Below are 26515 nucleotides of genomic sequence, written 5' to 3' on the forward strand. Positions count from 1 at the left end.
ACACACACACACACACACACACACACACACACACACACACACACACACACACACACACACACACACACCACTCCACTCCCCATCCTCCAGTCTCGTGTCCTGGATTGCGAAGAAAATACTATTATTCTGAGAGGCATGGGTTAAGGGCAGGGGGAACAAAATCAATCCAATTTGAGATAGCTTCATTAAAACATTGCCTTTTGTTGCAGGGGGCTTTTAAACAGGTTTAACCGGGGGTTTATTGTCAGGACTACTTTAAATAGGAGTAGCCTCGGAGAGCTGTCCGCAAATGTATCCCGAGGATTGCTCGGCTCAGCTGATGATGAGACGGAGAAAGTGATGACCCGCCGCTCACTGATCGTTTTCTTGTAGGTGATCTCCACCGAGCATCAGAGCACACCGGGAGCCTCGCGCTGCAGTGTGGACTCTAAGCACACGCCAATGGTGAGAGCTTTATTGCCCGTTTATGCTTTAAAACATATATGTTTAAAAAAGGCTCTTTCAGTGCGCCGATAGCGTGCAGCGGATGACCGTTTGGCCCACGCGCATTCACGCTGGCGAAAATTTGTGAATTATGCGCGCACTGCAGTGCAAACCATGGTAAAAAAATGGCGACACCTGAAAACTGTCAACGCGCTGATGAGGATGATCGGTGTGTGTGTGTGTGTCAGTGCTGAGCTCTGCTGATGCCCTCTTGCAGTCTCACTCGGACGGAGAATCCCAGCGGTCCAACATGGAGCGGGAGGACACCCGCTCTTCCCCCAGCACTCCGTCCACCCCCTCCGTGTGCTCGCCGACCTCCTCCACCAGCTCGGTGCCGTCCACCGGGAAGAACCTGTGCGCCAGCTGTGGTCTGGAGATCCTGGACAGATACTTGCTGAAGGTGAGAGGCCGGCCATACTTTTAGACTTTTTGTTTTCCTTTTTACATTAACAGACAGAAATAGTTCGTCTGCACAAGGCAATCGGGAGCTAATGAAGAAGGATGCTGTGCTGACTCTGCCCTTATTTTTGGATTTGGGGGCCCGCCGTAAGTTTGCACGGAATTTAACGCAATTTGGAGATTGAAAGCAAAAATAAATAAATACAACTTCAAACTGAAAACAGAAGAAAAAGAAAAAAAGGTTGCAATGATATTTGAAAGCAGCTATATGCCTGACTTACTTAAAACTTTTATTATCTAGCCAACTCGGAAAACAGGAAAAGACACAAGAGGCGATTTGTTTCTAAATCTCAGCCATGTTATCGCCACCGTAACATTTCAGGAAACGGAGATTAAACGGCGCTCTGTGTTTGGGAGACCGCAGACAGTCACAACAGGGATGTTTTGGTTCTTTTGCTGTCTCACAGCCAGGACGCCCTGCTTTTGTCGCGTGCGCTTTCCAACCCCAAACAATCTTCACTAGTGCGCGCGCGGCCCTGTGTGTGTGTCAGGAAGTGTGAAGATCATTAGTTCGTTATCTGCCTACTTTGTTCTCCATCCGCGGGACAGATAAGACAAATGAGATTGTTTTATTTAAATATTTAATGTCTGGTCTTAAATTAAACATTTATGCTATTATAATAAATTAGTCACGCTGAAATTTTTATTTTATTTTATTGTATTTTTCATGTCCAGAACTATTAGTTTATCTGCAATTATCTATAGAAGACGTTTTGTCTATACATGTTGTAAATTCTCTGGATAGGTTTAATTTATACGATCTCAAAACCTAAACAATTAAAATCTTTTGTGTGCAACAATTGTTTGCCTTCTTTATTTAGCGATTTAAAAAAAAGTAATACATTTTCCCCATGATTTTAAATGTCGGGACTGATCATTTAACACCGTATTCAAAATAATAATTTAAAAAACTCAAATTCAAAAATATATCTATTAGGCCAAATAATAATAATAAGTACTAATAATCATTTAAGGTTATAAATATAAATCTAACATTAGGGCAAGTGTTTTTGGCAGCCTCCTTTAACTCTCATATGAATAAATAGACAAGCCGGATGGCTTTGCTGCCTGTAAGCTTGCAAAAGTATAATTTAAAAAAAAAAGTTTTTTAAACATTTTTTAAATTATTGTTTTCCTAAACGATTATAGTGCTGTTTAACGAAGAAGAAAAAATCCAGTCACAGAAAATATCGGTTGATGCCTTAATATTTCGTATAATATCGTAATTGCCAATAAAATATGTTTTAGGACAAAACAAACAAGCAAAAAAAAAACCCTCCTAAAAAGCATATTGCTAAAATACAGAAACATCTGTGATAAGATGCACGCATTATAGTTTCAGCATTATATTCATAAATGGCTCAAAATTGTGAGGTATTTTTATTATTTAGAGTTTTTTTGTATTTTATTTATTCATTTACAATAATGAGTAAAAATACATTTTAAAAAATTGTTTAAATTTTTTTTATTTATAGCTCTCATAAACATTCAAAATAAGCTCACGATCGATCGGATTTGCGCAGGCGCGTTCATAACGCATGCTGCTGCATCACGTCAGTGTTCCACAGTGTGACAGAGTCATTACTCACCACAGCAGACACCCTAAGTCCTTAATGCGGCCTTATATCATCAGTTTGTGTGTGTTTGACACGCTTGGTGTCTCTTTGCAGGTGAACAACCTGATTTGGCACGTGCGCTGTCTGGAGTGCTCAGTGTGCAGGACGTCACTACGTCAGCACAGCAGCTGCTACATCAAAAACAAAGAGATCTTCTGTAAAATGGATTATTTCAGGTAGGGTAAGTTTATGGCCGTGTTTTCAAAATACCACGTCCGCCCCTCTGCCAGCACAGCTCTCTCTCTCCCCCTCTCTCTCTCTTGTCGCACACACGTGCACTCACGCACACTTATCCTTTGAAACGTATGCATGTGGGTTGCCTCATATATTCTTGAAAAGCCTTTTCAAAAACTGAAAGTGTGTAACAAAATAAAAGCTTTTGCCTACAGCGAAGGGCTGAAAGATTCACAGTTTTGTTATGGCTATCCAAAAAACGCGAGATTTTCAGCAGCTAGGCCTATAAAAGGAAAAACACTGGAGTGCTGCACTCTGGGAAAATTTCCCTAAAGTGTTTAAAAAGTTGTGGGCTGTGTAGTTTTATGCTATTTAAAGAAAAACGCTTTTGACCTTGTTATGACCAGCTTCTCTTTACCGCTTTGATCATATCAGATCTTAAAAGGCAAATTAAAGTTAGCACACTTTAGTTTCTTTTCGCTTATTTATGCATTTCCAGTGCACTGTGCCAGACTGGCTGGGCGTGTTTTTGTGTTTTGCAACTGCCCGATCATTGGATCCTTTCTCCAGCATTTAGTGCCTAAAAGCTGGTGAAATCATTTTCTCATGACTCAGTCTTGAATGAGGTACAAAATTAACACACCACGTGCCACGATGCGCGCGGATAACTGTTTTAACACCCTGACAGGGACACGTGATGTAAACGGAAATTGGCGGAAATGCCAGTTTGAGCTGTCCGGATTTAGTCGGTCCCTAAAGACAAACAGAGCTTAAGTGCAAAAAAGGAAATGCCTATCTATTCTATAATAAAAGGATATGTCTCATTTTTAAAAAACAAATACAATTTCAATTAGAGAATCAAGCCTAATAGCAATAATAATAAAAACCCCAATAATGATTGTTTAGTAAACCTTAAAAATTACATATCTCTGATAATATATCTAAAATAATACAAAATAAAATTGTATACCGTCTGTATACAACATGCCATGAATGCGTAGGCAAATTTTGTACAATTTTATTACAATACAAGCTGGACTAAGAAAGCCTGTCTGATGTGTTGACTCAGTTTTCTATTCCCTTTTTGTGTGTTTTTGTGAGTGCCAAGAGGAAAATATAAAAATGTGTGCAGGCCTGTGTGTGTGTGGTAGTACAGGGTTAAATGGGGTTCACAGCCACAGCAGCATCAGTATGGTAAATTTCTGTTCAGTAGCCTGGAGCTGGTGTATTAATCGTATGGACACGTGTGCCAATTTGTGCTTAACGCTCTGTGTGTGTGTGTGTGTGAGTGGAGTGAGTGCATGGAGCTGCAAGTGAGCGTTAGTGTTTGTCTGATCAAAATCTGACACCAAGTCACTGCTCTGAGGTTTATAATCACCAGCAATTAGTTGTCCCCCCACCCCAGACCCTCAAGCCTCCAGACCAGCAATTAGACTGCCCCGAGTGCCTGGTCAGCATGTAACTCGTGTGAATGTGGCTTATGTCCAAACTGAAAACACACCCTGAGACAGATACCTGCACATGGACAAACATGTAATAAGAAACATAAAAACACAAATGTGAAACTTTGAAATGGGCATTAGCAGAAATGCCCAATGCAAACACCTGCACACATAATCCACCTACTCACACGCACACACTGGTCACCAACACACACAGATCTCTGTTTATTTATGCATGTCTAGCAGCTGCCAGTCATTTTGCTCATATTTTCCCGAAAATGGAGACTTTTGTGTTTGCTCTGCCGCACCATAATATTTTACCAGCCCAGCTCTGGTTAAATGCTCCCTTAGAATTTACCTCCACACTGCTCACTGATAGACTCAGAAATGCTTTTTAAATGTGGACGCTTAAATACGTCATAGTATCAGATCTCCAAAGATGGTAATGAATAAAACGGTTTAAGCTCTCTTACAGTCAAAGAGTTTTAAGCCCTTGATTGTTTTAAGACATATTGTCATTTGTTGGTAGAGTTGTCTTTCATCAGATTGCTTCTCTTTCTCCTCTGTGCGCCAACGAATTAAAACAGAGAAAACCTCGGCAATGTGGCGTCATCCCATTATAGGAGAAGTGCAACACTGCAGCAATTATTATTTCTTTTAATCATCAAGGCATCTGACAAATATTTAGTCACTTACTCTTTAGCGTTTTAAAGGCCTGAAAGTGGCAACAAATGTACATAATCAGACGCCAAAGACCTCAATAATCTAATCTAATCTCTTTTTAGAATTACTGCAGTATTTTAGCCCCAGATATTAAAAGCCATTTGTCATTATTGTGCTAATTTAATTTTCTTTGCTCTGTAGTGGTTGATTTCTGCATCCTGGGTAAAAATGAAATGCGTTTGTTGTGTATAATGACGGTCACTTAGGGCCTCTTTCTGGTTAATTTGGTCATAGATGTAGTTAAGTGGCATTTTTAAACCTATATGGTTGTTAATTAATTATTTAAACGCACAGAAAGCTAAGAAAATATTTAATTCATAGAAACTGGGGGTCTAAATTAAACTGTCACATAAACTGACACATTTCCCCCTAAAATAAAACGTATTATTACTCTTGTTATTTTTCCTAATTTTGTTTAAAACGTTTTTTAATAAAGGGTGTGAATGAAAAGGGTTTTTCTGGACAGATGTTTTATAAGAAAAACTTATAGTTATTTTCACAAAATGCTAAGCAACTAATTTCCTAAATTTAGAAGTTTAAAAACTGGTCAAAGGACCTAAACTGCTCCACAGTGTACCTCACATTTGTCATCTATCTGCTGTACAGAACTATGACTCTAAAGACAGGGATGACAAGCACAGTCATAAAAGAGTTCATAATGCAGATACGCAGATTAAAAACTACTGCAATAGTTAGTATGGTTACAATATGTGGACGAAACCCCTCTTTTGCACAATAACATCAGTACTTTTGGATTCGATGTCCTTATAAGTCACTCTGAGAATGTGATGCTATTTTAAAAAATGCTGCATTGAAGCTTTGCTGCAGGGCTGGGACCTGTGCAATGGTTACTTCTGTAAATATAAACTGTAATCTGGGTTTAGGCCAGATTTAAACTAGGCTAAACACCGCTGCAAGTCCAGATCCTTTGGGCTGCTTTCAAACCTCTGGAGATATTTCCTCATCTGTGTCAGCCTCTCATCTGGCTTTGGACTGACAGCTGCTTTAATGGGGCGTAATAGCAGGAAATCAGAGTGGGTTTCCCTCCATATACGTGTGTATGTGTATGCAGAGGTTGGGTGGGGGCGATGTCAGCGTTATAGGGGTGCAGGACAGAGCCCCCGCTGTGCCTCTCAAACCCATGTCAGGCCTTGGGGGCTTGCTTTCTCTCTCTCTCTCTCTCTCTCTTAACCACACACACATACGCAAACCATTTCTATATCAGCCTCCTCCCCTTTCCCCCCTCGCCTCCTTGCAGCCCTCCCTCGCCTTGCCCCATAGAAACCCCATCCGCGTCCGTGAGCTGCAGGCCACACAGGAAGTTGCCCTAATCAGGGGCACCCCGTGACACTGACACTGTAACCAGAGTCCACGTATGTAATGAACTTCGTGGGTGAGATGAGAGCACATGTGGATGTGTGCATGTCTCTTTATGCGTGTGTGTGTGTGCGCTTGAATTTTTAAATTTTTTTGCAATAATAATTATTCATCAACCACCCACCTCTGGTTAGCTGATTAGGTCTCCATAGCAACAAAGGAGAGCAGCAGCTACAGAGATTTTTATCAAGAAGCGAATGAATTAAAATTATAATAAGACATCTGTGACACACAGTGTTACGCTGCTCAGTTAAAGCGCTGCACTACATTATTCATGCCGAAAATCAGATTGGCTGTTCCAAAGAAAACTGCCCGTATTCCTAGTTACTACAGGCTAAAAGAGCAGCGGATGAGAGTGTCAAGGACTTGTATTTTCTGCAGGGTTTATCCATAAAACCCTGATCTATTAAAACCTGTTAAAAGACGTAAAGCATATGAAACATTTCCCCCTCTTTTTCTCAGCTCAGAATCCTGTCAGCCTAATGTGAACCTCTCGCACACAAACCGCACAGCCTCTCTCAGGACAAATCTAATAGAGATTAGCATGTTCTCAGAGCACATCATAAATAATCCAAAAAACGTGTACCTCCTCAGGCCCCTCTTTCAGCAGCAGGTGAATTACTGTATAAAAAAAAGAGTAAAAATTAGACAGAATAAGGGGAGCAAATAGGAGAAGTCTGAGGAGGAAAGGAAGTTTTGCGGTGAGTGATATAAGGGCTGCGAGGATTGACACGGATCCAAAATAAACATCAGTTTTTTGGTGCAAATGGAAAATAAGATACAGAAAAAGTATGGGTGCAGAAGTAAGAGGGAGGGGAGGAAGACAGAAGAGGAGGAGGGGGTTAAAACAAGGGATGGTTTGCAGCTTTTTCTGGGTTCTGTCTCAGACCATGAAACTGACAAGCTGTCATGCTGCATTAGCTGCAACGTTCCACAATGTTTTCCTCTTTACTGTAGAAACAGGCCCGACTTCTCTGTAAGAGTCTGAAAGGATATCGTACAGTGAGCCGTGCACTCCATTTGTCTCCCGGAGCGGCTTTAATGGCACATAAGAGGTTGTTTGGTTAAATCTGAACATATCAGAGACAACTTAAGGCCTTAGTGGGTGCCATGCCAGCCAATTTTCCTTGAAGGTCATCACAAGGACTCGCTGTTACAGTCGCACTGCTTTTCCCCCTTGATGAATACCATTTTTTTGCATTTGTTGTGATATCTACATAATTTGTTGACCTGTGATGATAAAAACTAGGCTGACCCTCAAACAGTAGTCGCCTAATGATGCCCCATAAATAGTCTGCACCACACTACATGCATAAAAGTGACTTCTGGCAAACAAGCTCCTGCACATAAGGAGGGTTACAAGCTTGTGAGATGTCAGGGCCTTAGTATGCTTTCATCCTAGATAGAGTGGACTTGAGTGCACGCATACGCTGCCAAACCCACTCACTTGGCAGCCCTTGTGCTCCTCTGCACCCCCAGCTCTCTTTGCTCGCTCTCTCCGCCGCTTACGCTCTCCACTTTGCCATTTCCCCCCAGCCCTACGACTCCCTGTCTCAGTCACTTACGTCCTCTCTCTCTCTCTCTCTCTCTCTCTCTCCATGACTGTTCTTTTCCGGCTCCCTGCCCTCCGCCAGCTCCACTGACCTCTGACTCTAAATATGGCTCATGTTTGTGGCTGTGTATGGAGCAGCGAGCGAAATATCGGGGTGAGCACGGCTGATGAATGTACACAAATCCGGCTGTACAGTGCAGCACACTGCGCATGTTTACCCCCACCCCCTTCCACGCCAGTTTTACCCTTGAAGAAGCACTTTCTTTCAGGCTGCTTACAAATCTGGCCTCCTCCAGCAGAATTGGCAGCTGCCGACCCCAACAATGGCTCTTAACATAACCATAACCATCTCCAACCTAAAGCGTTTGATACCCATTAAAACCCATAATGGGTCCTTCAAATGAGGCGCTTAATATCTTTTTATTCTTGTGCAAAACAGGGAGCATCTATAATATTTCTGTTGCAATAAAATGGAGATTTATTTGGATACTCCACGAACCCAGCTGCACAGTAAACACAATCTCGTGAAGGGATATGAGATATTCGACATTTTTCCATCTGTATTGCTTATGTCTGATATATCTTATTTCATAAAGCACAAGTGCTGCAGCTCAATTTGACTAATTTCTACACACATATTACTAATGTACTATTACATTTGAAAATACTTTTTTAATATTTGGGATTTACATTTTTTCTTTTTAGAAGAATGGCCACCGACATACGGGATAGGAAGGCCTTTTTGTGGGATTAGTTATAAATCTACAGCAGCCTTTATTTCTTCTTTGACCCCCGTGTCCTGTTTTATCCCCCTCATTTAAAACATTTAAACTAAGCAGATGTTCAGCTATCTTATTTCTTGCTAATGAGGAATTGTCTTGAAGCATTTCTAGCCTTACATCTTTGACCCTCTTTCTCTCTCCCACCAACCACCCATCCATAACAGCAAGTCAGGTGGTTTGGGTTTATTCACCGCCAACCTCGCTGTTGCTATCAGTTACAGCGAGGCGATCTAGAATGATGTCATCTGGGTTTTTCTTCATATTCCACTGTGTTTAAAGCCAACCTGGCTTATGTGTGTTTTTGTGTGTGTGTATATATGTGTCAGGGGCTTCATGCATCAGTCAGGAAATTGCAGGTGTTGGTTTGTTTGCATTCAAGGCTCAGCTTGCAGCCGCACTCAGGAGTCTTTTCTGAAAGCCATATCCTCCTCCTCCAAGGTTTCCTTTAAAGCTTCTGAGCTTTGCCAGGAATTAAAAAACAAATTCATGTCAAACTTCACTTCAAGAAAATATTCTCAAAGAAAAGGAAGTCACTGTGTATGTTTCATTTTCTGTTCTGCAACAATTTTATCTTTTTCCCTTTTTTTTTTACCCATAATTCCTCATTCTGCTGCTCTGTTCTTCTCCCCCTCACAGTAGGTTTGGTACTAAGTGTGCCCGCTGCGGGCGGCAGATATACGCCAGCGACTGGGTGCGACGTGCAAGGGGAAACGCATACCACTTGGCATGTTTTGCCTGCTACTCGTGTAAGAGGCAGCTGTCCACGGGAGAAGAGTTTGGTTTGGTGGAGGAGAAGGTCTTGTGCCGAATCCACTACGACACCATGGTGGAGAACCTCAAACGAGCAGCTGAGAGCGGTGAGTGTTTGGGTAAATGACAAGATATATCTGAAGCTATGCTTTTCAGCAAATTTATTGCCTGATTGAATCATTCCTTGTCATAACTATTTCAAATGATTGATATCTGTTAATTTTCTGAGAACGCTAATACCTACAGAATTAGCATGTTATGCTGCAAGAGCGGAAAAGTAGGCCACTGCTCTTAAATTTGGGTCCCTGCTGGGGCATCAAAACTCCTGAGGTCCCTTTGATATGATACATTTTTCAAGTCCTCTAGACTACCTATGTCTCCTGACATCTATAGTCACTTTATTTATCACTGAACTATTATCTGACTTGCATGTGTGTGTGTATTTTTGTAGGCAATGGCATCACATTAGAGGGAGCAGTTCCAACAGAACAAGACAGTCAACCCAAACCGGCCAAAAGAGCACGGACATCGTTCACCGCAGAACAGCTACAGGTGAGAAACGCTCTCAGCAACACCGAAGTGCACAACGTTGATTTACTGTGCCAAAGCCCTGACACAGTACCTAATATTTTGTCTCATTGTGCAGATCATGCAGGCACAGTTTGCTCAGGACAACAATCCGGATGCCCAGACGCTACAGAAACTAGCCGACATGACAGGCCTAAGCAGAAGAGTCATACAGGTGAGCAGTGTGTATAAAAAACACGAATGGATGACGTCAATATAATTAAATGTTAAAATGCTAAACTAATGGAACACATTCTTACAGTACACTGAAAAGACAAACTTTAAGAATATAGCCACATGATGTCTGGTTACATTGCATCTTCATAGGTGTGGTTTCAAAACTGCAGAGCAAGACATAAAAAGCACACGCCCCAGCACAGCGGGGCTCCTCAAGGTCATCCTCAGTCCAGGATACCCTCATCTCTGCCCGATGAGCTGCATTACTCTCCGTTTGGCAGTCCCGAGCGAGCGCGCATGGTGGCCCTTCATGGGTACATTGACAGTGAGTTATCATTTACTGTGGTGTAAATAGGCACATCATTTTTAGTATTTGTTTTGACTTTTTAAATTATGGGAGTTGCTTTGTAAGACACACATTTTGCTTTTCTTTCTTTTTTTTTTTAATCTTGTGTGTTTTTTATGATTTGTTCCCCAGGTCATCCCTTCTCTGTCCTGACCTCTCAGAGTCTCTCTCATCAGGCCATGTCGCTGCCTCAGCTCCCCCTCAGTCGCTAGTTCTCCGACATGGCCCTTATGACCCCTGACCTCCCGATCCCAACCCCTGATCTAACATCAGTGATGTCTCATGAACCAACTCGAAGGTCATCCAGGAGTCAGCGTGGAGAAGAGACAAATATTGCAGGAGCCTTGTCCACTGAAACCAGAAAAAAAGAGAAATGGATGAACGAGATAAAAGCTAAAAAACCATCTGTGATTATGTTCTTTTCTGGGGATAGGACTTCCAAAAATGACTTTGAAGCGTTTATCATTAAACTCACAGACTATGTATCACACGGACCCTTTTGCTTCACATGTACAGCATCCTCCACTCTACTCAGCCACCACCTAATGTGGAGGTGAAGGGAGCTTTAAAGGGATAAACTGAGCAAGGAAACTTCTTGAAGTGCTGTCAAAACACGAAGAGAAATTTAAAGGGGAACTATCTTCGTGGCCCAAAGGCCACAGTAGACCACATTAGAGGTAAGGCTCCTGGCTCTTTTCTCTCTAAGCAACCATGAAGGAATCTAAATATAACAGGAATCTTTGATTGTTGAAACATTTTTTATTTCGGAATGACATATTGACTTTATGACGTCTCAGAAAACCAGAAACTTCCTCCTTCCTTTCCCACCGAACTGAGGTGCAGAATTAGAGACAAGAAAATATTACGTGCCTTATCTTTTCCAAAGTGATATTTCTCACTAAACATTTAACTGTTATTACGCAGGAAAAATTATGAGACTCCTAAATCTTCAATTGGCAGAAAATCACAAACTATTTAATAGACTCTGTTGTAGCATTTTGTCTGTTTACCATTTAATGAAGCCGCAAAGGACAACATTGGAGCTGTTGCGTGAATAAAACACCGGTTATAAGCAGGAGTTTGCAGACTTTAAACCGTTACAGTCCTGTTTAAAGAGGAAAGTCTGAGATGACCATACAAGTCAAACTTCACATTCCTGCAAAATCAGACCACATTTCCAGATTTTCCCACAGGTGTATTGTTACTAATTTATAATTTATAAGGTTGCTTGTTCAGCCTCTGTATGTGTGTGTGTGTTCCACACAAGCAGGCAGGGAATATTGTATTGGTACAATATGGACAGTATAAAATGACTGGGTTTGTACATATTAAGATGTGTGTGCGTCTGTGTGTGTGAATGTGTGAGTTTTGACAGGGGTATAGAGTGTGCATTTGTATTTTAGTTCCATGGCCATAGTGTGAAGAACAGGATCCAACAAGACCTCAATGTCCTTGTATTTATTGAGATGGTAAATCCCTGTAAAGCACTTTTTCCCCCATTTGAAATGTTTTTTTTGTTTGTTTGTTTTGTTTAAAAAAACATGAAATGAAACAAAAAAGTTTATTTGATAGACTGTGCATCATAAATGTTTTGTGTAATAAAATGCAATAAAATAGAATGTGATATTTTTTTGGTGGCTTTGGATCATTTCTGAGGATAAACTAACAAAGCAATTATTCACGTTTAATTTTCCAAAACATGTCAACTGCGAAGCACAGACAAGTGTGTAAGACAATTAAATCGGGCTCAGATGGAATGAAGTTTCAAATGGTAAATACACAAATAAAATCCATAAATATAAAGTAACTCTGTGTTCCATGTGTATTTTTTTAAGTCAGGCATTGTGTTTTGCTGTAACTTCACTTCTTGTGTGTTTACTTTAGCATTTGTGCTTAGATTAGAGGTTAACAGTGTACATCCTCGTGTGTGTGTGTGTGTGTGTGTGTGCGTGTGTGTGTGCTGGGTCTGCATTTTTGTGCAAGACAAAGAGTGCATTATGGGAAATTTCTCCTGCTCTCAAGGGTGTTCATTCATTATTAATTTTATTTGATATTTTTTTAAAAGATGATCTGCTAATGGGAGTTTATGGCGATATGTTGAAGAGTAATTTAATGAGTGCCTGACGCTTGCCCAGCAGATCAAAGCCTTGTCAATGTTACCTGCTAATTTCCTATCTTTGGCAAATTACCTCAGATTGTAGTTTAATACACTCACTTTTGAATGCCTGCTAAAATCTTTCATTTAGGCATGAAAAAAAAAAACCCTGCAAAAAAAGCACCAAAGCCCCTCAAAACCAACCCTCACACATGAATGGCGCATTTGTGTTACACCAGCAATCTGTGGTGTTTTGCACATCATTAATTCACTGTAAATAAGTCAATTCTTATTACAGGGATGGGAAATGTGTTGCTGGATAAAGTTAGAATAACAGAGTTGTTTGGGCAGCATGTATAAAGACTGTTTAACCCAGTTGGAAACTGATTGCCTGTCCTAATTCTTCTGGGTGTGAGATGTAGATCTGAAATAATACAGTATGGCAATCAAAGCACGTAATAAAACTGGATGTATTCTGTGCTGCCTGTAAACTGATTGTAAATGTATTTCCCAGATTCTTTCCATTCCTCTAGCTCCCTCTCTGTAATGCATACAGTATTATGGAAATTAAGATGAATGCACTGAAAGGCGGCTGTTGCACCTCCCAGAATTCATAGGCCACAGCAGCAATGTGGGTGGGGGGGAAATAAAACGAGATGATTTAAAAGCATGGACTTGATCATTTACTTTTCAGTCATTAATGCAAAATGTAATACAAGACAGAAATTCCCTATAGCTCGGTTTTAATAAATAACATGCTAAAAGTTAACATTGCTGCTCTCCTCACACCTGGCTGCAGCTGATTTTTCCGGCTCAGCGCCACAAACCTCATCCCAAGCCTTCCGACAAGTCCGCACAATCCACTCATGCTCCTGGTCATCTGGTGGAAAGATCCAAAGGGAAATGATTAGAATTTGTATCTTTTTATTCTTCTTTTTATTCCAGATAAAAGTGAACCATTTAACCATTCTTTTGACCTACACTCTAATAGTACAGATTTAATCATATAAAGGCGCACAGCAAGAAGCATTTTTGGTTGAACTCGCTTAAAACGTTTAAATCAAAAACCTAACAGCAAGCATTATCGCACCGCAGGTCGCACTGAGTGCGAGGCAGCACCGTTGAAGTGCCATTTAAGTCTCGGTTAAATCTGTCAAAGCAAGATAAGCCCGACAATTAGCAGAAAATAACTTCTCAGAGCCACTTCAGACACCAATAAATAATAACCCCCACACACAAAAAATGGACGCCAATTTTTTTTCCCCTTTCTTCTTCTTCTTCTTCTTTTTTTTTTAACCGAAACGACTGCCAGAGGAGATGATAATAAACCAGTTTTTCGTTGTTAAAAACTGAAACGAGGAGCTAATTGCAGGGGAAGTCGGCTTTTCTCTCTGGAGCGCGCACAGCTGCACGCACTTGAGCGGCTCGCGGGCCTCACCCCTAGGTTCCACCGCGCGCGGGGCTCCATTGTACAGAGGAGCAGGTCTGCAGCTCTCCCGCTGATTGTGTGTAATTGCCGGCCGAGGGCGTCAACACTAACAGCCTCTTCAAGTGTGAAACGGCCTCTCCCCTCATTCTCTGCCTCTCCTTTTCTACCTGCTCTGATCGGGAGGTCAATTGAACGCGACGGACACGCGGGCAGCTGCCGCCGCGGATCTTTGTAACGCATTTTGTTAGCGGAAAAGGTAATTACGGCAGCTCACACATAACTGAGCGGCCACGAGACTGACCTCAATTAACCACCAACCCCCCAAAACCTTCCTTAATGATAATTAGATTGGGGGGCATTTTCATATTTGCTGCAATTCCGCTCTCTTCAGTGTTGGTAGCGTTTATCTCTGGATTTAAGTCACGTGTAATTGGCACCTAAAGTTAGCTGAGGGTACAGGTGGCTGGCGTATTTACATGCGAGGACAGCACTTTTTGTGATTTTTAAATTTAGCAGTTTTGACGGTGGTAATTATCAGGCAGGATGGGTATAACTGCAGTGAAATCCCGGGGTGTATGTGTGTGTGTCTGTGTGTGTGTGTGTGCGGGGGGGCGGGGGGTAATTATAAGAAGGAAAAGCAACACAACAATAACAGAAACAAATTCATCAAACAGTTTTCTGGTCGACTAACAACCTACATGGAGAACCTTTATGCGAGTGTGTGAGAGGAGGGGAGTGTGTGCAAGCGATAATGGCACCTTGTTAAAGTCTGTTTATCTTAATCCTCAAAATACACTCAGAGAGAAAAGTGCTTCCTTCCAGCCTAATGGAGTGGTGTAACACACATGCATACATACATACATACATACATACATACATACGTATACATGCACACAAAGATATACAGCATGGCTTGACTACAAAAACGAAAATGGGTTTTCTTGTAGCACAGTGGTTGCATAAGAGATGAACAAGGTTCTGCTGAAGTAAATCCAGAATTTGGATAATATTCACAGGAACTCTGTGACTCGCTGAGAAACGACCTGACCCTTCACTGGTGCGATCGATGGGGCACACTTTTGGTTTCTAAGCAAAGGCTCTACAGTGGAAATCAACAAAATGAACACTTAGACAAACATTCAAACATACATAAATAAGTCATCTGTCTCCAATTTTAATGTGGTTTTGTGTCTTGATGACACACACATACAACATGAAACAGCGATGGTTTTACAATTTCTAGCTTTAAATGTATTAATCCATCTGCCAGGGCTCACAGGATTAACACAGGAATCCTGTTTTATAGGAAAAGCAGCGTGAGGATATGTTGCACTCCCCAGCGGACCGGCTGATTTCTATCTGTCTGTGAAACACCTTGGCTGGAAGGGGACAAAGGGAGGGGCCGCGCTTTGGTCATGAGAGAGGTGTTTTCCTTGGCAGTGGAATGTGTTCGGTGTGCAGCTTGCTCTGCCCAGAGTCTCAACTGGAAGCGGTTATTCCAGAAACAGGAAAACGCTCCAAATAATATGGCAACACATGGCCCCTTCTGAAGCTGCCTGTTGCCAAGACAGAATGCAGTATTCACAACTGATTGTGTGTGTGTTTGTTTGCAGTAATAACAGAACGTATTCAGGCACTCGCCAGTGGAGATTTCCAGCGCAGATGTGACCTATGCATCCCTCATTCTTTTTAAATTACAGTTTCACAGAGCAGTGCAAAATGTCTTAATACCTTCAAACTTTTAGCAGCAATCTTCATCAGCGATGGCTAATTAAAGTACTAATGTATGTCCCTGGAAGACTGCAGCAAAGCAGATTAAAAATAGCCTTGTGAGCTGTTTGTATTTAAAAATATTTAGTCTGTTGATTGTGTGATTTGGACTTAACATTTAACAGTAATCATTTCCCTGTGTTGCAGTCTGTTGGTTTTAATTAAGCTGTGTTTGTCTGTGACACAGTGAGGGTGGAAAGACACAACTGTTGTAACGATCTCATCATAATGAAAATAGAAATTATAAAAAAACAACAACCTCAAACTGCTTCAGAACTGCAGTCTAAAAAAATCTATAGTGTTGTTTGTTTTCACATCATGTGCATTTATCAAACCTTCTCACCTACAGGCTATCTGGTTCTTTTAAACTGGATTCGAAAATCTCAACTGATTTAGTGAGATCACTCTTAAATAGGGATGGGTATTGATAAGATTTTCACGATTCCGATTCCATTTTAGATTCTGTTTAATGATTCGATTCTTTATCGATTCTTTTTTTAAAAAGGAGAACACTAAGGTCGAATAGCTTAGAACTTTGTTTTATATCTTCTCTTTGAACAAGATAGAAATTTAGGAGTAACATGGCCTTACAAACCCAACAGTGAGATCTTAAGAGATCCAGCCTATGGTGGGGTGTCACAGGGTCCCCAGGAAAAAAAATTGTAAATGTAAAATTATAAAATAAATATTCTTCTGTAGCAATAACAAAGTATAACATAAATTATTCTGTAGCAATTACACAAGAATATCCAGTAATGTCCCTGCCTACAATTAAACACAATCACTTACCGAAAATCAGGGCATCTGCTGTGGCAAATGGGTGCAAACCTTTTACCACAACCTTAGTCACTGCTCGGTGACATTCGTCTATCCTGGCCTGAAAGGAGATGCTACCGGTAGACTGCAGCGAGAACTGCCAGCATCTGAACCAGCCAGACTCTGTCTCTCTCATCATGGTCACCTAAATGCACAGTAATGGCAGGTTTTGTAATAAGGCAGATCGCGCTAACATAATATGCACTGTTAGTTGATTATTTACCTGCCGCATTAACGGGAGAGGACGTGCAAACGTTACCTGCTGGGTTGAGATTCACGAGTCCGGAGCAGAATTAAAAACATGACATTCATTTAAGGTTATCGTGTGTTTTGTGAGCAAATGCTTTTGCATATTTGTAGTGTTTCCTCCCTTAATTAAATATCTACTTTGCAAGTATTGCACGTTGCCCTGTTCTCGTAAAGTATAATCAAACTTTTGAGCGTTTGAGCCGCCATGTTTCCTGCCAGCTAAATGACGCTCCGCAACGTGGTGACGTCATTCGGGGCGACTGGAATCGATAAGGGAATCGTTTGCAAAAATGGCAAACAATTCCAAGGAATTGAAACAGTGGGAACCGGTTCTCAACAAGAACCGGTTTTCGATACCCATCCCTACTCTTAAAGTTAGAGCACAAAGGTGCTACCTCTATCTGCTGCTTGACATGCACTATACTCTTATTTTCCCTTGGTTTATTCTCCAGGTGAGCAATAAGTAACCTACTGCACAACCTACAAACTGCTGTGGGACTTAAGAAGAGGTAGTAAAACCAGAAACAAAATCTGTGATAGATGAATGTGTATTTTGAATCGCTTTCAATAACTGCACAGTGCACACTTCCTTTTTTCCTGTCCTCTGTTCAAAGCAGGAGGTAGCTTTGTATCCAAGTGACCTGTCTGACTCCTGCTCGAGACCCTTTTCCAAACTCCCTTCTTCCAGTGTCATCAAACCAAAAACAATAACTGTGCGGAGCTGTGCCAGTCTTTGAAATGCCTCTCGAATCCTAATGAGAAATTATTTTAACTGAGGCTATGAAATCACTAACTTTAGATATAATTAAAAAAAAAAAAAAAAAGATAATTCTATGCTTGATTAGAATCATAAAACTAATTTAGCAGATAATTTAGGACGGATTAGCTTTTCAAGACTGTATGACCTTAAATGAAATAATAAACAGCAGCCAAGAACGACACACTGACTTCATGCGTCAGCGTGTTGGAGGAGGACACTTATCGTCTATCGGTTAAAAAGATCATTCCATCGGCTTGCAGAGTCATTTTGGTCAATGATTAAAGTGAATATTTGTAATGGGTTTTGTGGAATTAACTGAGCAGACCACTTGGATTCAGAAAGAGAGGGTCATCCATTACTGTTGTCACTGTTTGAGTTGCAACTATTTGGCGTTGGCATTTATCCAGAGTAACTCACGTTTGAGGAGTGGTTTAGGGTTTGGTGCTGAGCTTGAGTGAACTTGAATATGAGGAACAAATTCCCAATCGTTCTATTAATGGCCAGCATCCTCTTTCATGAAATACATCTGTATCTGTATCTGAGGCTTATAAAGCAAAAGAGCACCGTAGTTGAGAATGAGTGTGGACAGCCAGCGTATTTGGAGATTGTAAACAGACTGTATATAAAAGATGGAAGTGCATTAGCGTTGCACTCTTTCCAATGGCCAGCAGAGGGCATTAGGAATGACCTCGGTAAACATTTTTCTGAGAGGTTCGCAGTCTCAGTCACTGGTTTCTTATTGGATACAGCATTTTCTAAATTATGATCAGCATCAGCCAAAAGGAGGCGAAAACAAGGTGTTTTAGAATAACAATGCCCTTTGAGTTCTTTGTTTCTGGTTCCAAAACATGGTTATCTCGAGGCTTTACAAATGGACTTTGCTAACCAAAAAGTACAATCAGCTTGGCTACAGTCGTCTTAATACACAACGTATAGTTCGAACTCACTCTTGAATCCTCTTCCCTGTAGCTTTTATGTATTTTGTGTCCACTCCCACCACCTTCCATTATCACTATCACTCTACATGGTCCGTTTTTGACAAATCCCTCCATACATACAGGCACTGACAAGAAAGCGCGTTGACTCCAAAAATAATCTAAAACCTCTTGGGGAAAATTATCAACAGATCCTATTGTTTTGCTGCTTGGCGCTGTTCCAAGAAGGACTGTTTGTCCAAGTTTGCAACGGCTTCTTTGCAGAAGGTCCAATTTGGCGGGTAAGGAAAGTTTAGCCAGATATTTCCAAGCAGCAACATGTGGTTCCAGGGGGTAAAAATAATAATTTTTGCAAATTGAGCCAATGAAGACAAAGTCTCATGACTTTGTCTTCATTGGCTCAATTTTTCCCCACAGCGACATAGGGATCTCCTTCCTCTTACTTGCTGCATGCAAACTTCTCCACTGGGAGGGCGGGCCTTCCCTGTGCCCCATCATCCCCGCAGTCCTCATCCTGGGCGGAAACCACGAGGCAATAAATTCAGTCTTCACACCCACTCTGACAAATATGCCTTCACCTCCCAGGGTTGAAAAATAAATCCATACAGGATACGAAGACATTCTTCTCAAGAATTGTATACCAAGACAAAAGGGAGAGTACACATAAGCATAAAGAGTCTATGTAACAGCATTCGCCACATACACAACACATCACTCCACACAAACTGCATATGAACAACAGGGGAAAAAAAGAGGCACAGATCCATTAAACAGTTCCTGTTTGACTTCATATTTATCTAAATCAAAACAGAGTCTGAGTATTGTTGGAAAGTTTTTGGTTCCTCTTCTTTTTCAACTCAACTTCCAACCCCCCCCCAAAAAAAAAATCTTTCCTTCTTATCCTCCCTTATTCTTTTCCCCCATATCTCCCTTTCTTCATCACTCTGCAGATCAATACCAGAACTATAATGATGATGAACAACTCGCATTAAGGAAAGGATCGCGAACCAAATTTTTGTCTTCTTACACATACCGATGACATCTGGCAAGGATGTGGATCTGTTTGATTCTCTCTCTACACATATGTAAATGAGGTTTGTGTACCGGTGGAAGTAATCTGCATTGTGTTGCAAGTAGCTCATCTAAATACAAATATCCTGCCCCGAAATACATTAATACCTCAGGGAGCTCGTGAGTCACCTTGTAACTTGTGCCAAGAATCATTTCTTAAGACTTGTTTGTGATTCCTAAAGAGGAAAAACAGTCAATCAGATTCAAACACAAAATAAAGCAGATTTGAAAATGGTTAGATAAAAAGCCAGACATTGAAGCTGGACTCTGTCTTATTTAACAGTGAAAGAATGTCAGAAAACACTGACTTGTAGGCTTACGGCAATTAAAACCAGTGTTACAAGAGTTTTGCAGGAGTTTGTCAATACATTGCAGAGCACATGTTCAGAGAAAGGACTGCAAACCCTACAGGCATGAGGCCTACTAAGGCCTGAATAAAGTGCACAGCTATCTATGTGGGAGCTGAGATATTTATCCAGATCAGATTGTTGGATCGACTGGGAAGCCACCTGACGACAGCCTGATGTTGTCAGCCCTGGAAACATGACACTGACTATACGTCTTACATTTTCTAGTGATGAAAAATCATGGCAGGGAGACACGACAAACAGAGGATGTCAGAATTTGGGACACCCGACAGACTGCGTTCACTTCGAATCAAGACTTCCAGTCTGGGCACTCGTTCAGTGGAAAAATGTGTCTTCAATTTTCCACTTTTGACAAATAACAAAAGAGAAAAAAAATTACTGCTGTAGCCTATAGAGGCTTGCCTATCAGATGAAATGCAACAGTGATCTGCCATCAGATAATGCAAGGATAATCCATTAATGTCACTCCATGGGTTCAGTCTTATCAAGACCTTTCCATATGGCCACACTGTATACTTTGAGAGTTGTAGTTATTAAATATGATGAAAGAAAAAGGGTCCTAAAAGCGCTCTAGTAAAGCAAATCCTTCACTGATGCCATTGCCATAACTCACGTTTTTAAAGTGAGTCACTCGTGGATTTTTCCTTTGATCAGATCCACCTTTCCACCATTTCTCGCTTGCCTGAACTATTTGTGTAATCTCGCTGAAGGACATACTGTGCAGGCAGATGCACAGAACGTATGAAACTCTGAAAGAGGAACTGAGTATTTACTATGTTTAAAAGTAGCTTCAATAGAGTTTAATGAAGTTTAGCAAAAGTTCAATCAGAAAGACTAATGCGGTTTACATTCTCTCTCTCACCATGTCTCATCAGCAGCTCTCGAACGTCTAGAACAGCCCACTTCAAAAGTGAAAAAATTCACCTACACCCCATACCCTACTTTTTACTTTTTTTTAATCAATCAAGCTTGTGCAGTAGTATCAGAAAAGTCTTGTTTGTGAAATTCAACTGGTGTCATATGATATTTTTCACACAATTGCCCACCTCCCACCTGGATGCACCGTGATAGTCTTGAAACAGTCTTCTGCTCCTGTCAGCGGTCATTTCAGCATCCGATTAGTGCAACCCTTTTCTTCGCCTCGCGCTTTACATCACCGCCAGTGTTCACGGTTGTTGTCCTTCCAACTAAGTTCATCACATCCGTCCAGATTCTTTAGCATCACTCTTCAGCCCTGCTCCACCGCTCCCTCCTTCAGGGAATATTTGTGCACAGCTCATTCCATCAGTAGCCTCTTAAATATTATGTTACAGTAAAACCCGATCACCAGAGACTCCTCACCTGTGTACCTCACGCCAAATCAATCAATCAATCATTTAACCTCTCAGCCTTGTTTTTTACTTGATTCCCTCCTGTTTGAATTCAGCAACGCGTGTTCTCAGTCACACAGAACCATATTGTGAGGAAATATTTGCTTTCTTCTATGATCCAAGCATTAGTTTAAACATAGGTGCAAAACTTATATTTGCTGTACATACACATGCGGTAAATTTGAAGCTGAGGTTAAATTAATTACATGATTACTGGAATTAATATTGTTTCTAGTTATGGTCAGTCGAAGAAACAAATGGACATACTTTATTAGGTTACTGAATAAATATATTTTAACATAAAGCAATCCATCACTGACAGGTGCTTTACTGGACGAAACACTTTGTGTACATAATTTGAAATGGAAATTTTGTGTTTGAGCTTGCCTTTAATCTTTCTAATTTACCTTGGCGCAACAGGCCACGGTGCCTGGATATTGCTCAGTAGTGGACAGAGCCAGTTTGGCAACAAAACAAGTGGAAAAATGTGCACAAAACCGCAGTGGGGTAAGCAGTGAAAGAGGAGGATTTTGTTGTGAAAATACAGATAATTCTGCTTCTTGTGTGGATCAGGGGTACAAGCTACAAAGTATCCACTAGTATATAACAAAAAATTAATATGAATGAGCACACCTCTCCTAATGGTTAGCGAGCTTTGCTTTCACCTGCGCTCCTGAGAAACCTGCCGGTGTAGGCTGTGACCACTCTGGTGCTGGGGTTATAGAAACCATCTCCACAGTCATAACATCCATCAGGAATGGCTCGTGGAGGATGTAAATCTGTTATCTGAGATTTTCCTGTATGAATAGATGGAATTATTATGATTTGACTGAGGAATGACTTAGAGGTAAAACCATCTATTTGTCAGGCCAGTGATGAACACAGACTCTGGCTCATGAAGCAGGATGACAGAACTGCCTGCATAACTTTGTTAGGTAAAAACAGGGACCGAAATAGAAAGAGCTGTTCAGATAAAACTCATAGTTTACAAATTATCCAGCACTGAGAGGAAGCTTTCAGCCAAACAATACAGAGACTTGGCTTGTACACTATATGCTCATCATTCCTTGTGTGTTTGTTTAGGAGTGGTCTAGAAAATAAGATCCAACCTGCAGGTCTGAGGCCATTGCACCTCTCCGTGTAGAAGCGTCTGTCATAACCATCGCAGTAGCTCCAGTCCTTCTCCTGGTACTTCAGTCCGTCTGCAAAGGTAAATGTCCCCTGGTGTGGAAGCACACACAGACCTGTGAAGTATCCTTATAATTAAGTCTGCTTAATAAAAACCACCTATCAGTGATATCTTACAAGTGGAAGGTGAGGGTTTTCTTTACCAAAGCTGTAATATCTGTATCCTCCCCAATCCCAGGGCACTGTTAGTGAATGAAATGTAACGTGTGCTCCTCAAATCAGTGAAAAACCCAAGATAATGCACAGATCTCACTGATGACAGTTATCGTACGGAATATTCCAGCAAACTTTGCTGCATGTAAGGTCTGGGTCTGGGTTATTCTGCATACCTCAGGCATGGTTTCTGGAAAGATAAGTTGAAGCTGCGGTTTTCAAATGTCAGTTTTGAGTTCTCTGAGAACCCAGAAGAATTTAAATTTCCCTCCATTGTCTTTCGATTGACGCAGAGCTCTCAGTGATGAATATCTCCAAACCTCAGCAGATAAAACCAAAGCTGTCTGCACAGATACATATCTCAAGGAGAAAGTGGAAAAATATGCCTTTTGGTATTTGGGGTGAACTTTATTTATCCTCAAGGGATGATACAAGAAAGACGCTGTTTGTTGTTCTGCCTCTTTTCTCCCTCATTCCCCCCCCCAACCAGTCACAGCAGATGGCGGCAGACGGCCGCCTGTTTTTTTTAGTTTGTTTTTTACAGCATTACACTTTCCAGTCATTTTTAGCTATATATCTATATTTTTTCATTGTTCTTCCATGCTTTCCTAATTTTTCCCAATAAAAATATCCTTATAACTGTCAAAATCTTCCAAAAAATACACACATTTTCTTTCAGTGCATAAGTAGAGTTAGATACTCTGGATAGTTTTAATTAGAGTTTAACTAGAGTTCAACTGTTATAGTGATATTTTCAAGACCAATATTAATACTGATATTTGGCTATTTACAAATCTGATATTGCAACATATCAGCGGATATTTTTTCCCTTTCAGACACACATAACATAAACAGACTTCCCTGGCATTTATCATGTATAGTTATTTATTTAGTTGTTTACATTCTGCATGACTCGACTGAAGCTTTTTGAGCCACTTGAAAAAATATTTTAAGCCATTCATAAGCAGTGTTGGTCAAGTTACTTGAAAATAGTAATTAGTTACTAATTACTGATTACTTCTCCAAGAAAGTAATCCCGTTCCTTTACTGATTTCCTCTTTTCAAAAGTAATTAGTTACTTCATTAGTTACTTTTTAAAAACATGATACGCAACCTGAATACATAATGAAGCAATAGACCTGTAATCAAATAAAAAAATACTCTTTTTAAAACTTGTTTTATTAGTTTTAAATCTTTTAACTTTATGCACATCGCATCTTGCAAAAAATAAATTATATGCAACAGTCTTTGACTTTGAAGAAATTTGTTTAACATTTAAACTGTTACGGCCCTGGGCCTTGGAGGAAGTGAGACTGCCCCTGTCGCCTAGCAGAAGGGGTCGTAACAAAACCTATTTTCTGCATATTCCAGCATATAAAATAATTTTGTGTTTACACTCACTCTTTCAAATAGATGCAAGTAAAACAGCAAAAAATAAATAAAATCAAAGATCCAGCAGCACTAAGTCCTGTCGTTCTTAAATCTATTTTCACTTTTTTAGCAGAAATGGGGCTGTCAGGGGTTTGCCAGGTGCCGCAACTGTCATGTCAGTGGGGGGATCCGGGGCTTTCTCTGTGAATTTCACATTCATGGCAGTGTCCTAGATAATTGCTCAGATTTGAAGTTTAATTTTTTGCTGTAGAAAGAAGTTTTCCTCCTATGCAGAGTTTACAGTGGAGTTTATGTTTTTGTCACTTTTTACAGAATAAAACTTGAAGTAATTTAAGTACTTCCAAGCTTTAAACGCTACATGGTCGTGCTCTCTCCTGCACTCCATATTATCCATTGTTGATCTACACACGTCTGTTGCTGCCACAGATGTCGCACACTTGTAAGACATTGTCATGAGACACTCTCACAAACAAAATCACGGTTTAGCAACGCAGTATCGTAGCGTGCTTATGGGAAAGTAACAGTAATCTAATTACTGTTTTGCAATAGTAATCCCTTACTCTACTCATTACTTGAAAAAAGTAATTGGATACAAGTAACGTGTTACTTGTATCCAATAAGGACAAGGATCCGAAAAGGATAACTGTAAAGTCAAACAGGAATGTCACCTAAGATAAAGCTCTCAATCTACTACAATAAAGAAATCAAAACAGGAATCCAGAAATCCAACACAGAGATCATAACGGGAAACACCTGAAATAACAATAAACCTCCACAGAAGCCCAAACTCAAATATATTCACAAGGAATTCAATATCCCCAAAACAAAAAACAGCTAAGACCTTGACATTTAGTCTAAGTCATATTCAGAGTACATCTCTGAAACCTGCACTAGGTGTGTAACCAATAAATCTGCTCCATTGAAGTGCACCATTATCTCATGTCAGTGAGCTGATAGGGATCCAGGAGCAGCAGCTTCGATTAATGCTGTTAACTATACAGCATATGTATGGGTCGTAATGCTGTAAGGTCTTCCCAGGAGCATGGCTGCTCACTGGTTTCTCCTGGATCCCTGGTTTTCAAGCCTGCTCCTTATGTATTAAGACCAAATCATGCAGCCACTGTCTGACTGAGTGTCATGCTTACTCACAATCTTTGCTTAGTTTTTGCTCCCATGACTCTCTGTGCTCTAGAGCTCTTTTTGTGTGCCAGCCAGCCACATTTCTGACATATAGCCTCTCTGGGCTCCAACCTCATACCTTTGCTCCTTGGAACCTCCAGGCCTGCTCATTCTCCACTGCCAGAAGCAGTTTCAGCACCTGCACAACTCTAACTAAGGCTGTGAATAAAGATCCTGAGCGCCTGTAATCTGTGCTCTTCTTATTTTATTTTATTTTATTTTTTTATTACATTTGCCAGTTCTTTTAAAAAAGCTAATTGGTATTACAAAAGGATCGCATAGAAAAGGCAAAAATTGGAGGAAACTTCTGGTTTATTTTTAGATTTGTTCTGCATGGAGGTAAGTTGCAGGTCTTTCACTGGCACTAAAAGCAGGTGCTGGGTTGTCTGGGCCAAGGTTTGTCATGGGTAAGAGCTACTATCATTTCAAATGAACCGCAACAGCAGTGATGATAATAATTGTAGTGATTGCTATTGCAGTGAGGTTCATGAAAGTTTACTTTAGAGCAGGAGAGGCTAAAGATCCTACCGAAAAAAGGCAAACCTAATTACTACGATAATAACTGTGAGTGATTACTAAAAGGGACCAGATGTAATATCAGATAATATCAGCTATAACCAATGTGAAACACACACAGTTATGCATGTGGCTGCAGACAGTCTGACATGAAGGGATGGACACGCATACAAAACTGTTCACCTGTTTGGCTATGCCGTTTTCCCAGGTGCTCTCATATTTACTTCCATTTGGAAAGTACAGCACTCCTTTGCCATGGAACATTCCATCTTTCATCTCTCCCACATATCTTGTATTGGTAGGGAAGGTGTACTCTCCTTCACCTTCCATCCTGAAGCAGAGAAAAAACACTGTTTTATGAACTGTGTTTGAGTATACGAGCACACACAAACACGCACACATGCAAACACTGTGTCTGTGGCTCTTTTTCACAACAACGGCCAAACTACCTGCCAAATTTTGTTGCCCCATTGTAACTGCTTCCGATATGCTCCATTAACACAATGTCCTGCTTTCTATGTAGGGTGGAAAAAGCATGCAAAGTCGATCTAAAAACAATAAAAAAAAACTGAAAACAGCAGTGAAGTGGTATACCGTTACCATGGCAATGACGCAACAATACGACTGTTGAACAAGTTATTGGTTTCTACTCATCTTAAAAAAATGTTTTTTTCATAGTTTGTTGGATTTATTCATTTTTAAATAAAATATGATAAATGTCAATCCAATTTTATTTTCTTAAAAGTCTTTTGACAGCGCGCATGCGACTCCGCGTC

The 26515-nt window shown here is 40.6% G+C and overlaps 2 protein-coding genes across 3 annotated transcripts in view; one reads left to right on the plus strand and one right to left on the minus strand.

Moving 5' to 3' along the window:
- The window catches only part of lhx6a (LIM homeobox 6a), a 12233-nt gene extending 1356 nt beyond the window's left edge, over positions 1-10877 (plus strand). The window contains exons 2-9 of one of the 2 annotated variants that reach the window (XM_005941826.3): positions 373-444; positions 701-883; positions 2613-2734; positions 9245-9465; positions 9810-9910; positions 10005-10100; positions 10253-10427; positions 10581-10877. In XM_005941826.3, coding sequence (XP_005941888.1) covers positions 373-444; positions 701-883; positions 2613-2734; positions 9245-9465; positions 9810-9910; positions 10005-10100; positions 10253-10427; positions 10581-10660 — 1050 coding nt within the window. In that variant the 3' untranslated portion in view covers positions 10661-10877. Of the gene's footprint in view, positions 1-372; positions 445-700; positions 884-2612; positions 2735-9244; positions 9466-9809; positions 9911-10004; positions 10101-10252; positions 10428-10580 lie in introns of those variants that run through there. The other variant, XM_042228478.1, reaches the window with a different exon arrangement.
- morn5 (MORN repeat containing 5) lies at positions 10706-26504 on the minus strand. The gene is made up of 6 exons (XM_005941828.3): positions 26189-26504; positions 25923-26070; positions 22421-22532; positions 21977-22108; positions 13333-13423; positions 10706-10799 (listed from the first exon to the last, which is right to left on the minus strand). Exons 1-6 carry the CDS (start codon positions 26233-26235, stop codon positions 10748-10750), a joined length of 582 nt encoding a protein of 193 aa, XP_005941890.1. The 5' UTR covers positions 26236-26504; the 3' UTR covers positions 10706-10747.
- Between the last annotated feature and the right edge of the window lie 11 nt (positions 26505-26515).

Source organism: Haplochromis burtoni, unplaced genomic scaffold, assembly GCF_018398535.1.
Source record: "Haplochromis burtoni strain Fernald_Lab_line unplaced genomic scaffold, NCSU_Asbu1 Contig_325, whole genome shotgun sequence".
NCBI classification, from domain to species: Eukaryota; Metazoa; Chordata; class Actinopteri; order Cichliformes; family Cichlidae; genus Haplochromis; species Haplochromis burtoni.